The 14,985-nt window shown below is 42.6% G+C and overlaps 1 protein-coding gene across 4 annotated transcripts in view; it reads right to left on the reverse strand.

The window, feature by feature from the left end:
* Positions 1-14,985, reverse strand: part of HSPBAP1 (HSPB1 associated protein 1) — an 88,695-nt gene that overhangs the window by 46,496 nt on the left and 27,214 nt on the right. For all 4 annotated transcript variants that reach the window (XM_073305104.2, XM_073305103.1, XM_073305102.2 and 1 more), the window contains exon 2: positions 11,657-11,842. In XM_073305104.2, coding sequence (XP_073161205.1) covers positions 11,657-11,842 — 186 coding nt within the window. The remainder of the gene's footprint in view (positions 1-11,656; positions 11,843-14,985) is intronic.

Consider the following 14,985-nt stretch of genomic DNA (forward strand, 5'->3'; position numbering starts at 1 on the left):
GGAGCAGGGCCTTGTCAGATGCTCATCTGATGCTCCTGGAAGTTGGTTTGCAGAATCAGACCCCAAAGTTCTCACTTTTTAGAGTCTATTTTTATAGGAATTTCTTCCTATGCCAGTCTATGGGAATTGCTTCATCATGCTGTTGCTGAATCAATCAGCAGATAGCACATTCCTGACGGCTCCAAGATGTTATCTTGTTCTTTGGTTCTCCCATTCTTGAGGCTGTTGGGTGGATTCCAGTCTGCTCTCCGGGGGGGGGGGGGGTGTCCTCTGGTTATTTCCACTTGACGCCTTCTTCAGCTGATGGACACTGGATTCTTAGGCTGGCACCTCCCTGATCATTCAGTTATTATCCACACCAAGCATCCATCCACATACATCCTCTATCTCTATTTTAATCACAATGGTTAATACAACAAAAGGGCGGGGAGTCTCTGGGTGTTGTTTCTGTTGTTAGAGTATTGTTTTGAGTCTCTCTCTCTGTGAACTGCTTTGAGAACAGACTCTGTCTTAGAATGTACTAACACAATTAGCAGCTTGCAAGTTTCACACATAGAGGGAGAGAAACAGTACCAAAAACCAAGAGACCTCTTCATTAGTAATACCCTGGAATTGAAACTATGGGGAATCAAACTCATTTGTGATTTTAATACAGAACTTCTTTAATATGATCCAACAGTATGACACTGTGGCCAAAAGGGTTAAAGCAATCCTTGGATGTATAAACAGGGGGATCTTGAGTAGGAGTTCGGGAAGTTATTATACCTCTGTATTTGGCTCTGGCCTGACCGCTGCTGGAATACTATGTCCAGTTCTGGGGTCCACAATTCAAGAAGGATTTTTATAAATTGGAGAGGGTTCAGAGAAGAGCCATGAGAATGATTAAATAAGAAAACATGCCTTATAATGATAGATTCAGGGACCACAATTTATGTCACTTAAGAAAGAGAAGGTTAAGGGGGTGACTTGATTACATTCTTTAAGCTACATGGGTAACAAATCTTTAATAATGGGGTCTTCAATCTAACAGAGGGATAACATGAGTCAATGGCTGGAAGTTGAAGCTAGACAAATTCAGACAGGAAATAAGGTTTCATTTTTTAACAGTGAGAGCAGTTAACCACTGGAACAACTTATCAAGGGTTGTGGTGGATTCCCCATCACTGATGATTTTAAAATCATGATTGGATATTTTCCAAAAAGATCTGCTGTAGGAATTGTTTTGGAGAAGTTCTATGGCCTGTGTTATACAGGAGGTCAGACTAGATGCCCACAATGGTCCCTTCTGGCTTTGGAATGTATTAATAAAAAGCTGCTGAAGAGGATGTTATTCAATCCCAAATCTGGGGTAGGCTGCAGTGCAGCTGTGCTATGGCTGCTTTTCCAGCCTTTAGTTTGAAATAATGTCCACAGTACCGCCATGCCTTGTACACTGGGATTCCTAGCCAATGGATTCACGTAACAGTGGAGTCAGAGGCCCTGAACTCTTTCCTTCACACAAATGTATTCAGAGCAGATATGGAAACCACCTCCCCACTGCACAGGTCCCCTTGCACAGCTACTCTGCCTTCAAACATGTGCCCTGTGCTAGGGGTATGATGGCAGTCCCCGGGCACAAAAGCCTTTGAGTGGCCTCTGTGCTAATGGGTGAATTTCCCCCTTTGGGTGGAATTTTGCAAAGCTCCAACGTTGGCTGTCTCTGCTCCCATTGAAGTCAATGGCAGATTTTTATCATTGACTTCAGCAGGAGCAGAGTTAGGCTAATGCTGAGCATGTCTGAAAACCCTTAGCAAGTAGGATGGGGAAAAAAATAGAACCCAGGGGTTGGAACAACTGTGTGAGTCTGTTAAATCACCAGCATCATCAGTTCTGTTACCATAAAGCTTGGCACCATTACAGACCAGAGCATTTTAAGTCTTCACTGCACAGAAGAATCAGCATGAACACTGGTTTTACTATCATTGCCCTCGTGTCCCAGGAAGATTCTGGTACACTATTTCAGGTCAAGGTCAAGTAACATGGGAAGGCGTATGTTGCTGTATCATAGTGCTCATCAACTTTGGCTTATCAGAGACCTTCATTTCCCATCACAGCTAGTCCTGCCAGCTTCAGATATACTCATCCAGACTGTAAAATGAAAGATTACATACTGTACTACAACCATTATTGATGGAAAAAATTACTACAGGCTGCCTGAATGGCAATGAAACAGCAGTAATTTAACCATGGACAACTTGCACGCAGCTGCTTAATAAGGGAATCCTTTTATTCTTGCACAATAGTAAGAGCTCTGGGGAAATTCCTCATTGCTCTGATTTTGTTATCATGGCAATTCCCATACAGTCTCATACATTGATGCAACTTATATCACTCTGGGGTGTGAAAAAGCCACCCCCCCCCGAGCATCGTAAGTTAGATCGACTTAAAGCAGCGTCTACACTGAGCTATCAGCAGGAGACACTCTCCCACCAACATAGCTTCCGCCTCCCATTGAGGTGGAGTAATTGAGCTGGTGGGAGAGTGCTGTCCCGTTGGCACAGCGTGTCTTCATCAGATGCGCTCCAGCGGTAGTGAAGACAAGCCCTTACAAACTTTCACTATCACCCTGTCGTTTTCCACTGTAGTAGTGTTGGTAGCAGCTCTCCGTCCAGCTTGTTTTCAAGTTTATTAGCTATGAATGTCAGATAAGCTTAGTATTTAGCAATATATAACTTGGCTTGGTGCGATATAAGGGCTTCCTCCAGAAATCACTTTTCCCTGCACAAGAACTGCACTGAAGACACAAGAAACTCCCCTGCCCCATCTTAAAATCTTATTTCTGATTCATCCTATGTGTTGCAGGTGAATGCTGCCTCCAAATATCCAGTCATTAATGCAGTGTACATCATTTTGCTAAAGGATGGGCTGATGTAAAAATTACATAAAAGGTATCAGAACTATTGAAGGCAGCTCAATATCTGAATTATTTTGATGAGAACAAAGAGTGCTCATGACACTGCCTGTTTATGAGATAAGACAGAAGCAACTATTTTAAAGTGAAGAAATAAGGGTATTTCTAACTTTCCATGTATTTCACACAAAGCTTTATTTGAAAAATTCCAACTATGAACAGTAAGTCCTCCAGACCGTTGAAGACTGTTGCTTCTAGGCTGTAACTTCCTCAGGACAGGGATCTTGGTTTAATTTACGTTTGGTTCAGCATCTATCGCACTGTGGATAATGAATAATAAACAACAACAAAAGCAAGTATTTAGAAAGTCTAGAAAAACGGAGAAGTCTACAGCAGCATGCATGCAATTGTCAGTGATCAGAATTGGAAAGCAGGAACACGAACAGGCTTCTGACTATTTAGTGACTGAAGAATTTTAAAAATGAGAATTCTTAGACTAAACCAAACAACTCTAAACTGGGCTAGCAGTGCTGTACATTGATGATATCTGAGTTTGATGCCTGTCACTGATCTCTCATTCCCTGCACTAGTGCTGTGAACTCAAACTTGTTAATAAGATGGAGTAGTTTGTGCAGAACATCATCTCACCTACCTGCTTAAGCACTGGCATTAACAGACGGCTGAGAGGGGAGATAAGTTTTCAAATATGTAAAAGGCTGTGATAAAGAGGTTAGTGATCAATTGTTCTCCATGTTCATTGAGGGTAGTACAAGAAGTAATTGTTGTAATTTGTAGCAAGGGAGATTTAGGTTAAATATTAGGAAAAACTTCCTAATTATAAGGATAGTTAAGCACTGAAATAGGATTACCTAAGGAGGTTATACAAACCCTGTCACTGTAGGGTTTTAAGAACCAGTTAGACAAATACCTAGCAGGGATGGTCTAGGTACATTTAATCCTGATTCAGTGAAAAGGGATGGACTAGAAGACCTCTTGTGGTCTCTTCCTGCCCTACATTTCTCTGATTGTATGATGCTAATTGCTGTTCCATCCAGAAGGATGGTGTCTGCAATGCAGGGCCTCTAAGTAGAAGTATGGAAAATGCAGTACCTGAAGGCTCCAATAAAGGTGCATGGCTCCACCTTTTTATTTATTTTGATTTATGTTAAAAAAAAAACCCACAAAAAAACAAAAACCACCCTACAAAACATCCATTCACACTTCTAGGGACCTTAAGTATTTAAAAATAACAATCCATGCAGAGAATAACTACTTAACAGTATAACAAAGCGCACACACACTCACATAGAAGGATGTGGAAAAATTGGAAAGCATCCAGGGGAGGGCAACAAAAATGATTAGGGGACTGGAACACATGACTTATGAGGAGAGGCTGAGGGAACTGGGATTGTTTAGTCTGCAGGAGAGAAGAATGAGGGGGGATTTGATAGCTGCTTTCAACTACCTGAAACAGGGTTCCAAAGAGGATGGATCTAGATTGTCCTCAGTGGCAGCAGATGACAGAACAAGGAGTAATGGTCTCAAGTTGCAGTGGGGGAGGTTTAGGTTGGATATTAGGAAAAACTTTTTCACTAGGAGGGTGGTGAAGCACTGGAATGCGTTACCTAGGGAGGTGGTGGAATCTCATAGAATCATATAGAGTATCAGGGTCGGAAGGGATCACAGGAGGTCATCTAGTCTGGGAGGGGAGGGCTCCTACCTCATACTGAGAGGGAGGGGCGATCAGCAGGTTATCTCAAGTGCCTATATACAAATGCACAAAGCCTTGGAAACAAGCAGGGAGAACTGGAGGTCCTGGTGAAGGCAAGGAATTATGACGTGATTGGAATAACAGAGACTTGGTGGGATAACTCACATGACTGGAGTACTGTCATGGATGGATATAAACTGTTCAGGAAGGACAAGTAGGGCAGAAAAGGTGGGGGAGTAGCACTGTATGTAAGGGAGCAGTATGACTGCTCAGAGCTCCGGTATGAAACTGCAGAAAAACCTGAGTGTCTCTGGATTAAGGTTAGAAGTGTGAGCAACAAGAGTGATGTAGTGGTGGGAGTCTGCTATAGACCACCAGACCAGGGGGATGAGGTGGATGAGGCTTTCTACCGGCAACTCGCAGAAGCTACTAGATCGCACACCCTGGTTTTCATGGGCGACTTTAATCTTCCTGATATCTGCTGGGAGAGCACTACAGCGGTGCATAGACAATCCAGGAAGTTTTTGGATAATGTAGGGGACAATTTCCTGGTGCAAGTGCTAGAGGAACCAACTAGAGGGGGAGCTTTTCTTGACCTGCTGCTCACAAACCGGGAAGAATTAGTGGGGGAAGCAAAAGTGGATGGGAATCTGGGAGGCAGTGACCATGAGTTGGTTGAGTTCAGGATCCTGACACAGGGAAGAAAGGTAAGCAGCAGAATACGGACCCTGGACTTCAGGAAAGCAGACTTCGACTCTCTCAGGGAACTGATGGGTAGGATCCCCTGGGGGACTAACATGAAGGGGAAAGGAGTCCAGGAGAGCTGGCTGTATTTCAAGGAATCCCTATTGAGGTTACAGGGACGAACCATCCCGATGTGTCGAAAGAATAGTAAATATGGCAGGCGACCAGTTTGGCTTAACGGTGAAATCCTTGCGGATCTTAAACATAAAAAAGAAGCTTACAAGAAGTGGAAGATAGGACAACTGACCAGGGAAGAGTATAATATTATTGCTCGGGCATGTAGGAATGAAATCAGGAAGGCCAAATCACACCTGGAGTTGCAGCTAGCAAGAGATATTAAGAGTAACAAGAAGGGTTTCTTCAGGTATGGTGGCAACAAGAAGAAAGCCAAGGAAAGTGTGGGCCCCTTACTGAATGAGGGAGGCAACCTAGTGACAGAGGATGTGGAAAAAGCTATTGTACTCAATGCTTTTTTTGCCTCTGTCTTCACGAACAAGGTCAACTCCCAAACTGCTGCGCTGGGCATCATAGCATGGGGAGTAGGTGTCCAGTCCTCTGTGGAGAAAGAGGTGGTTAGGGACTATATAGAAAAGATGGACGTGCACAAGTCTATGGGGCCGGACGCGTTGCATCCGAGAGTGCTAAAGGAACTGGCGGCTGTGATTGCAGAGCCATTGGCCATTATCTCTGAAAACTCGTGGCGAACGGGGGAAGTCCCGGACGACTGGAAAAAGGCTAATGTAGTGCCAATCTTTAAAAAAGGGAAGATGGAGGATCCTGGGAACTACAGGCCAGTCAGCCTCACCTCAGTCCCCGGAAAAATCATGGAGCAGGTCCTCAAGGAATCAATCCTGAAGCACTTACACGAGAGGAAAGTGATCAGGAACAGTCAGCATGGATTCACCAAGGGAAGGTCATGCCTGACTAATCTAATCGCCTTCTAAGATGAGACTACTGGTTCTGTGGATGAAGGGAAAGCAGTGGATGTGTTGTTTCTTGACTTTAGCAAAGCTTTTGACACGGTCTCCCACAGTATTCTGGTCAGCAAGTTAAAGAAGTATGGGCTGTATGAATGCACTATAAGGTGGGTTGAAAGTTGGCTAGATTGTCAGGCTCAACGGGTAGTGATCAATGGCTCCATGTCTAGTTGGCAGCCAGTATCAAGTGGAGTGCCCCAAAGGTTGGTCCTGGGGCCGTTTTTGTTCAATATCTTCATAAATGATCTGGAGGATGGTGTGGATTGCACTCTCAGCAAATTTGTGGATGATACTAAACTAGGAGGAGTGGTAGATACGCTGGAGTGCAGGGATAGGATACAGAGGGACCTAGACAAATTGGAGGATTGGGCCAAAAGAAATCTGATGAGGTTCAACAAGGATAAGTGCAGGGTCCTGCACTTAGAACGGAAGAACCCAATGCACCATTACAGACTAGGGACCGAATGGCTAGACAGCAGTTCTGCGGAAAAGGACCTAGGGGTGACAGTGGACGAGAAGCTGGATATGAGTCAGCAGTGTGCCCTTGTTGCCAAGAAAGCCAATGGCATTTTGGGTTGTATAAGTAGGGGCATTGCCAGCAGATCGAGGGATGTGATCGTTCCCTCTATTCGACATTGGTGAGGCCTCATCTGGAGTACTGTGTCCAGTTTTGGGCCCCACACTACAAGAAGGATGTGGAAAAATTGGGGAGAGTCCAGCGAAGGGCAACAAAAATGATTAGGGGTCTGGAACACATGACTTATGAGGAGAGGCTGAGGGAACTGGGATTGTTTAGTCTGCAGAAGAGAAGAATGAGGGGGGATTTGATAGCTACTTTCAACTACCTGAGAGGTGGTTCCGAAGAGGATGGTTCTAGACTATTCTCAGTGGTAGAAGAGGACAGGACAAGGGGTCTCAAGTTGCAGTGCGGGAGGTTTAGGTTGGATATTAGGAAAAACTTTTTCACTAGGAGGGTGGTGAAACACTGGAATGCGTTACCTAGGGAGGCGGTAGAATCTCCTTCCTTAGAAGTTTTAAGGTCAGGCTTGACAAAGCCCTGGCTGGGATGATTTAATTGGGGATTGGTCCTGCTTTGACCAGCGGGTTGGACTAAATGACCTCCTGAGGTCCCTTCCAACCCTGATATTCTATGATTCTATACCAAAATTAAATTAAATAGCCAGGGTTGTAAACATCCAAAGAGTAGACCACCGCATCCGGCATCCCATTACCACCCAAGCCCCCAGCCTTCCCCCAGCGCCTTAGCAGATGGTGTCATGGTTACAGGGCATGATGCATTTCAGTTCCCTTCGCAGGCCCTCTTGACTGCACCTCTCAGGTGACAGGCTTGGCTTTCGCCTCTTTTGAGGCTGGAACCCCACAATTCAACTACTTTTGGACTGGATCTATGCATTGCGGCTCCCTGTTTCTCAATAATACAATAGGGCCGGCTCTGTTTGGCGCCTACAAGAAAACTTTTCTCTAGGAGTCTGTGGCCCACAGTTGATTAATGGGACCCCAAACCAGCTTCTTCTCCTATTGTTTATTCATCCAAAGGTATTGTAGCAAGCAGAGAAAAGGGTCAAAACAATGAAAGTCTATATGCATTTTGTCTCACATAAACTTTATCCTTTCCTTGCAAGTTTTGCTAAGCTCCCCTCAGTCCAGCTATCTCCATCTCTGGGCTGGCAGAGGAAGAGACTGTGCAGCTAGTTTAGGTATGTCTATACATGCTGCAACCACATCTCCTGATTGCAGCGCAAGCATATCCTGTCAGAAACTAACCTTCAGCAGCTGCTACCTGCTCCCCCCACCTTCTTCTAGGCCAGTGGTTCCCAAACTTTAACAGCCAGCGAACTCCTTTCACTAAATTGTGAAATCTCGTGAACCCCCTCCTAAAAATGAATATTTCCAGGGATTTAAGTTTAAATTTCCTCCGCACGTCTCCTGCTGCTGAACCCCATTGACCACCCTGGTCAACTGAGCTCCACTGAGCTCAGGCTGCAGGTCCCGCTGACCGCCGGGGCTCGGGCTGCCAACCCCAATTGCCCGGCCCCGCTCTTCCTGGGGCTTGGGTTGCCAGCCTCGGGCGGAGTGCTGGGGTTCGGGCTGCTGGCTCCCCCGCTGATGGGGCAGGGCTCGGGCTGCCAGCCCAAACTGCCCTGCCCCACTCTCCCAGGGTCCTCTGGTTGCCATTAGTGAAATTTTTCTGGTGAACCCCTGTAATGTTCTGCAAATCCCCAGGGGTTCACAAACCCCAGTTTGGGAACCACTGCTCTAGGCAGAGGGCTTTGGTGGTTTAATGTCCCTTTGATCCTAAATTCTGGCCTTGAGAAAATAAAGCTGTTAATCTGGCTAGAGCTAGGCAGGTAGGCATTTCCTGATCAATAATCTCTCGAGCACCCTTGGTATTCTCTCTGGATGAATCTTTGTCATTGTTTTTATTCCCTGCTTGTTTTTTCCTAACAGCCTTCTTTGATATAACTTTGTGTAATCAGACAGAATAAGATCAGCAGGTAAGCTGAGGCACCTATCATATTCATACATACAATACAGATATCTTGCTTGTTCTCCACATCTGGCCCATGGAACATACACTGAAGATCAGTTGGCTACTGGCTATTTCAGACTAACAGGAAAAGCAAGTGCAGAGCCAGGCGCTTGCCAGCAGCTCCCTTTCTTTTATACTGAATTAGTTTCAGTTTGGGAGCTTCCACAAGCTACAGCTTGACTGTGTTAGAAAGTAATAGGTGGTCTCTCAGGTAGGCAGGTCCCAGGCCACTTAGGGCTTTACAGATCAAAATCACCATCTTAAACTCCTGCCAGAAACCAATAGGCAGCCAGTGCAGTTTAGAGTGATAATACTGTTGGCTTGCAACAAAATCCCCCTTTAAACAAGCAATTTGTCTCACTTTGAACCAGCTTCTGAATGGATTTCAGGTGTAACCCCAGGCTGAGCACATACCAATAGTCTAATCTTGAGGCAATGAACATAGACAATATCTATATCTGAAATGAATGTTTGCAACCTCCCAGCCAGGCCTGGATGGAACAAGCCATCCTGGCTGTTATGCTGACCATGGCTAGAATCATCTAACACCCTTAAATTGTAAACTCAGGTGACTAATGGCAGGTGAACACACTCAATCAGAGGGGCCAATATAATTTTTGCTATATCCTCCAGTTCCTCCCTAGAATCTATCGTACCATCAGCACCTCATTTTTGTCTGGACAAGTGACCCTGGATCTGGATAACAGTGATAGGAAAGAAAGGGCCAAGCACACCCCTCAGAAAAACAATGTTAATGCACAAGACAGCAAAAAACCTACTTATTTCTAGCAACAATACACACAAATATATTACTTTAGACTCTTAGGTGGCTTATCTAACAAATTCTTAAAATGTAATGCTTTTTGTTACAAGATCCTCACTTAGCTACAGTACAACCCCAGAGGGCTCTACTCATTTTCTTAAAGACATTTGCAATCTCTATCAGCATTTAATGGTGTGATCCTGGAGACAAAACTGACTTCCTAGAGACCGGCTGCCTCCAGGGATCAGCAATGAAGGGCCAGACATAGGAGGACTTTTATCTTAAAATATGAAAACGATAACTGTTTTGAATCCATGACTGAAAGTCATTGTTATACGAGGACTCTTATCAAGTAAGTTGGTGTCAGTCCAATTCTTGACAGGTGTTCACAACTAGAACTCTAGTTACCAACCTCAAGAAAGATGCCTAAGATTTGACAGACACTGAGACTAAATTACCCTTTCGTTCCTATTAGTGTTTCCTCCATGTTAAGGTGGAAGTACATTACCAGAGCATTGTGGAGAGCTTCATGGCCATTACCTGTATTGTGCTAGTTCCATTGGTATCAATATGGTACCATCTGTGAAATGGCTAGGATAATAATAATGGCTGCTTATATAACACTTTTTATCAATAGATCTTAAAGAGCTTTACAAATGAAGTCAGTGTCATTATCCCCATTTTACATATGGGGAAACTGAGGCACAGGGGAATGACATGCTGAAGGTCATCCAGTAGGTGGGTGGCATAGCCAGGAATAGACTAATACCCAGGTCTCCTATCAGTCCAATGCTCTCACCACGAGTCTACATGTCAAAGGGGTGAAGTGAAGATTAATTCTGGTTTGTAAAGTGCTTTGAAAACATAAAATGCTAAGTAGTACATATCTGACAGTTCTTGTATTCTACAATAACCCAACATATACTTTGTCAATTCCATGGCTGTTAGTATCTCATTATACTTGTTACATACTTTTAAATTCCTGGTCTTGCTTTGACTCATTAAATAAATAAATAATTCTTCCTAATTAGTTAGCTAGTGTGTGTGACACTGCCTTCTACTGGATAGACTCAGAGCTGTTCAATAATGTCCTGTCTGGACCCGAATGTAACCACAGACAGTAGCCTCTAAAAGGCTGCTTCATTCCACCCCTCCTTCACACACAGGGATAGAGCTTTGGTTCTGCCCTTCCAACACAATGGCTAGTGCAGCTGCACCTCTGAGCTGGGGGTGTGCCCTGGAGCAGATGTAGGGATGGAGCAAAGTATATCCCAACCTCCTGAGCAGGGAGAAAGTAGGAGGCAGGCTGTGGCTTTGACTCACAATCTACTTTTCAGTCTGCTGTTGAGGCAGGGTATACATGGGGCTTTCGGCAAAGCCACAATTAACCCAAGTCATATTCTTAAAGTGGGAGGTTGCGTTTCTATGCTGTCTTGAAGCTCAGAGTGGCTATGACAAATGCTTTTATTAACACTTTGTACTTCTATAGCATCTTTTATCAGAGTATCTCAAAATGTTTTAACAAACAGTAATTAAACTCCCCATAAAACAGATGAGGATTATCTGCATTTTACAGATGAAGAAACAGATTGGTTAATGGCATGATTTTCAAATATGCTCAGCCCAGCAACTCCTATGGGGATGGGAGTACAGATGCTCAGCACCTCTGAACATCTAAATCATCATCTACAGTCTAAATCATCTAAGTGATTTAAGGATGACCACACAGCAATTATGTAACAGAGCAAGGAAAGGAAACCAGAATTTATGATTCTCAGAAGTCAGCTCTAACCATTAGACTTACTGATCCAAATGTTAAAAAGGAAAAAAAGAGCCGGTGAGAGAGAAAGATGAGACATCACTGGGTAAAACAAACCTCCCATTTCATTGCTCTCACCCACAATCTTTGTTATATGTAATGTACTGTGAAAAGAACATTTGGCACGAAAGCATTGCAGAGGATTAAGGAGGATATTAAACAGAATTTCTAAATGTAACCTAATGCCATCTAAAATCCTACCTGTGTCTGTTTTCTTCATTCCCATCCTAAACTGTATTTTCTTTCCATCCAACACCTCAGAAAGATATTTAGCATTCCAATGTAATGCTGGCCAATCAAAAACCATGTTACAAAACACTGCAGGTTGTTGTAGAGACATCACAATTTCCTTGGCTTTCTCTGGAGTAAAAGGTTTCACGTTTTCACCTTTGGAAAGAAACAAATAGTTGTAGAGAGATTATTTCACACTGTGTGGAAAAAACGCCCACAAATTATTAATAGCTCCCTCGACGATGGTTGATTTTTTCCATGTACTTGTTATATTTGTTTAATGAAAATTCTATTGCAATTCTAGAGAGGTCATTCCCTATCCTAAAATTAGAATTTAAAGAGGCACATTTACACCCAGAATACAAAACACTGGTAAATATTTATGATTTTCAGTTCCCTAACGTAGAAGGTAGCCCAGTGGTTTAGAATTACTCTGACAATTAAGAGCTTTGTGATTAATGTCCAAAGTTTAGAGAATATAAATTTAATGACTGACATTCCTTCTGTGCAGGGTTCCTTCTGAAAAGTGCAGCGTACCATCAGAGATGGCACACAGAGTGCCTAATGCATCTGATTTTAACCAATGAATTAAACATTCCTTGCAGTGCAATCACAACAGCAGATATCTCAAAAGATAGATATAGATCTATTTTAAATTATTTTCACCTACAGGTTTTTAAAAGACAAAAATTGTGCCAATCCAAGGACTATGCTAATCCCAGATTTCAATTTAGTCCTGAGTTGTGGAAAGATTTATATGACCCACTGAAACTGTCAAGCTGAAAAGTTGGCAACCTTTTATAAACTCGGCAGTTTCACAACAACTTCACTTTCGGGATGTGTTGAGAGGGAAAGTTTCTTTAAAAAAAAAAAGATAACAGCTCCACAGTTCTGGGGCAGTGGACTACATCTCTGGATCATAAAAATTATAAATTCATTACTCTAACTTCTATTAAAATTAACTCATCCAGAATTTGTATCCACAGAATGCAAAAAATTGAGAAGGACTAATACTTTTGTTTTGTCACACCCAACCCTGCCAATTTCCTCCTCCTCCTTTTTAAAATTATATATGTATAATTTTGGGCCAAATGATGGCCCATGCTGCACAGTGCCTAAGCATGTCGTAAAGTGGCCCCTTACTCCCTTGTGCCAATTTCCCCTACCACCACTCCAAGTACGGGAGGGGAAGCAGGATCTGCAGAGCCAGTAGTTCTCCCATCACCACAGGTGTGTGGGAAGGGATGGCGTCTTGGTTCTACACCCTCTGCCCCTCCGGTGTGTTAGGCAGCATAGCTGTGCCAGCATATCAGAAGACGTACCTTGCACTAGGTATAGTCCTAACATAGTGTACTCTCTCTTCAGAGTGGCTGGGAAGGTGATTGTGAATGTGAGTCTTCCTAGTAGGCTGCTCCTAGGGCAGTACGCTATGCTGGCCTTCACTCTAGGTTCATGGCAGTGCCATGAAAGAGCCAATTATTAATTAATGAATAAATACTTTCACTGGTGTAGTGCCTGGAGGTTCCAATCACAGACTGGGTCCCTATTATGCTACGTATGGTACACACATATTTTAAAAGATGATTCCTGCCCCAGTATAAAACAAGAGACAACATGTAGATAAAGCAAAAAGACAGGGGAAGCACAAAGTAACTGAGACAAGTCTGGTTCGTGTAATAAACAAGAGGCCCAGCACACCTAACCATTTAGAAGGCATTTGTAGGTTTGAAGGGGGACAGCGGAGTGGCCTGGGAGATTTTTACAAAGGGCAATTCCCATTTTCAAGGTGTGGCCTGAGGGAAAGCACAAAGATGCCCGATGGAAAACTTGACCAATAAGCAATAAAGGCACGTACTGTGTTACTGTATTTCCCATGGAGTAAGAAGTAAAAGTATCCCATCAGAGGCACTGATACTGAATAATTAACAATAACTACACAAATGATAAAAGTTCATTTTGTAAGTTTTTCTTGGGGAAGAAAAAAGATTAGCAAAGACAAAGTTCCCGGTTCTTGGGGGACATTAGCAGTGGCTAAACTGATGTGGATCTGACTGATAAAACAGAAAAGTAACATTACAAAGATATTGTTTCCAGTGGAAACCAGGATGTCAAAGAATGTAGCTACCTGAATTCAAAGTGCAGACTGCATGATCACCAGCATTAACCAAATGCCAGCTTTCCACCCTGAAAATTATACTGCTGTTGGCAAAGCCAAGAAAACCACAAATGCACTATGGGCTCAATCTTGCAAAGTGCTGAGCAGACTGGCTCCAAGTCAGCAAAGCGCTTAAACATGTGAATAGTTCTATTGAAACCAGTGGGACTGCTTACTTGCTTAAAGTTAAGAATATACTTAAGTGCTCTGCTGGGCTGGGGCCAGAGTGTTCAGTATCTTGTAGAATTAAGCCCTATATAAAAGCGTCCTTGCCTCATATATTATGCTTCATATGAAAACTCTGTTAAGTTTCTTTACTTAGTCTAAGAATTGTCTCTAGAAGTCATGGCATCATTTATTTTAGAAAAACCCAGGGCCCTTGCACTTACCAAATGAGCTGTAGAAGGGATAATGTGATTTGGTTTCATACCATGTAGAAGTGGAATAACATAAGCAAAGATCTGATTTTGTGAGCCACACAAGACTTCCACAGGTTCAGTTTAGACACCCAAGAGAAAGAACAATGTTCGTTACAGAAAATTCTTCAGCATACACAGCAGTTTTAAAAATCAATACATATTTGGAAAATATAAAAATATATTCCTAAATGCTATGAAAAGGCTAATTATGTCTGGCAAGAAACTGGGGTGTTAAAAAAGGAAGAAGAAAAACAGGATAGATTTATTTAAATCAAAGCAATTTAAATCGACAAGTGGAAAGCCTTGAAATCACTGATTTTCATCTGTTCCATTTGTACTCTAGTTAGTTTCTAAATAAAAGTGCATTTTCATTGGTTGATATAACTATTAAAACATGTTGATTTACAACTAAATAGAGCCTTTTCACTAGATTTGGTACATCATTTTGCTACCTAGGAGGGTAAACTGTAACTATATACATTTAGTTAAGCAATTAAATTGCTTAATATTTTCAGATTATTATTAATTGTACATTTTTAATATGTTATAAAATGGTGAATGATATATTATTTACTAGACAGTTAACTTTTTGCTCATGATATGTGCCAAGTTGCATTAGGATGGTAACTGAAATTTAATTAAACCCACAAAACAGCATAGATTTTTTATCCAACAAAACAATGTTAAATGTTATGGATACATTAATTTCTTTTATCAAAACATGT

Source organism: Lepidochelys kempii, chromosome 11 (assembly GCF_965140285.1).
Source record: "Lepidochelys kempii isolate rLepKem1 chromosome 11, rLepKem1.hap1, whole genome shotgun sequence".
NCBI lineage: Eukaryota > Metazoa > Chordata > Testudines > Cheloniidae > Lepidochelys > Lepidochelys kempii.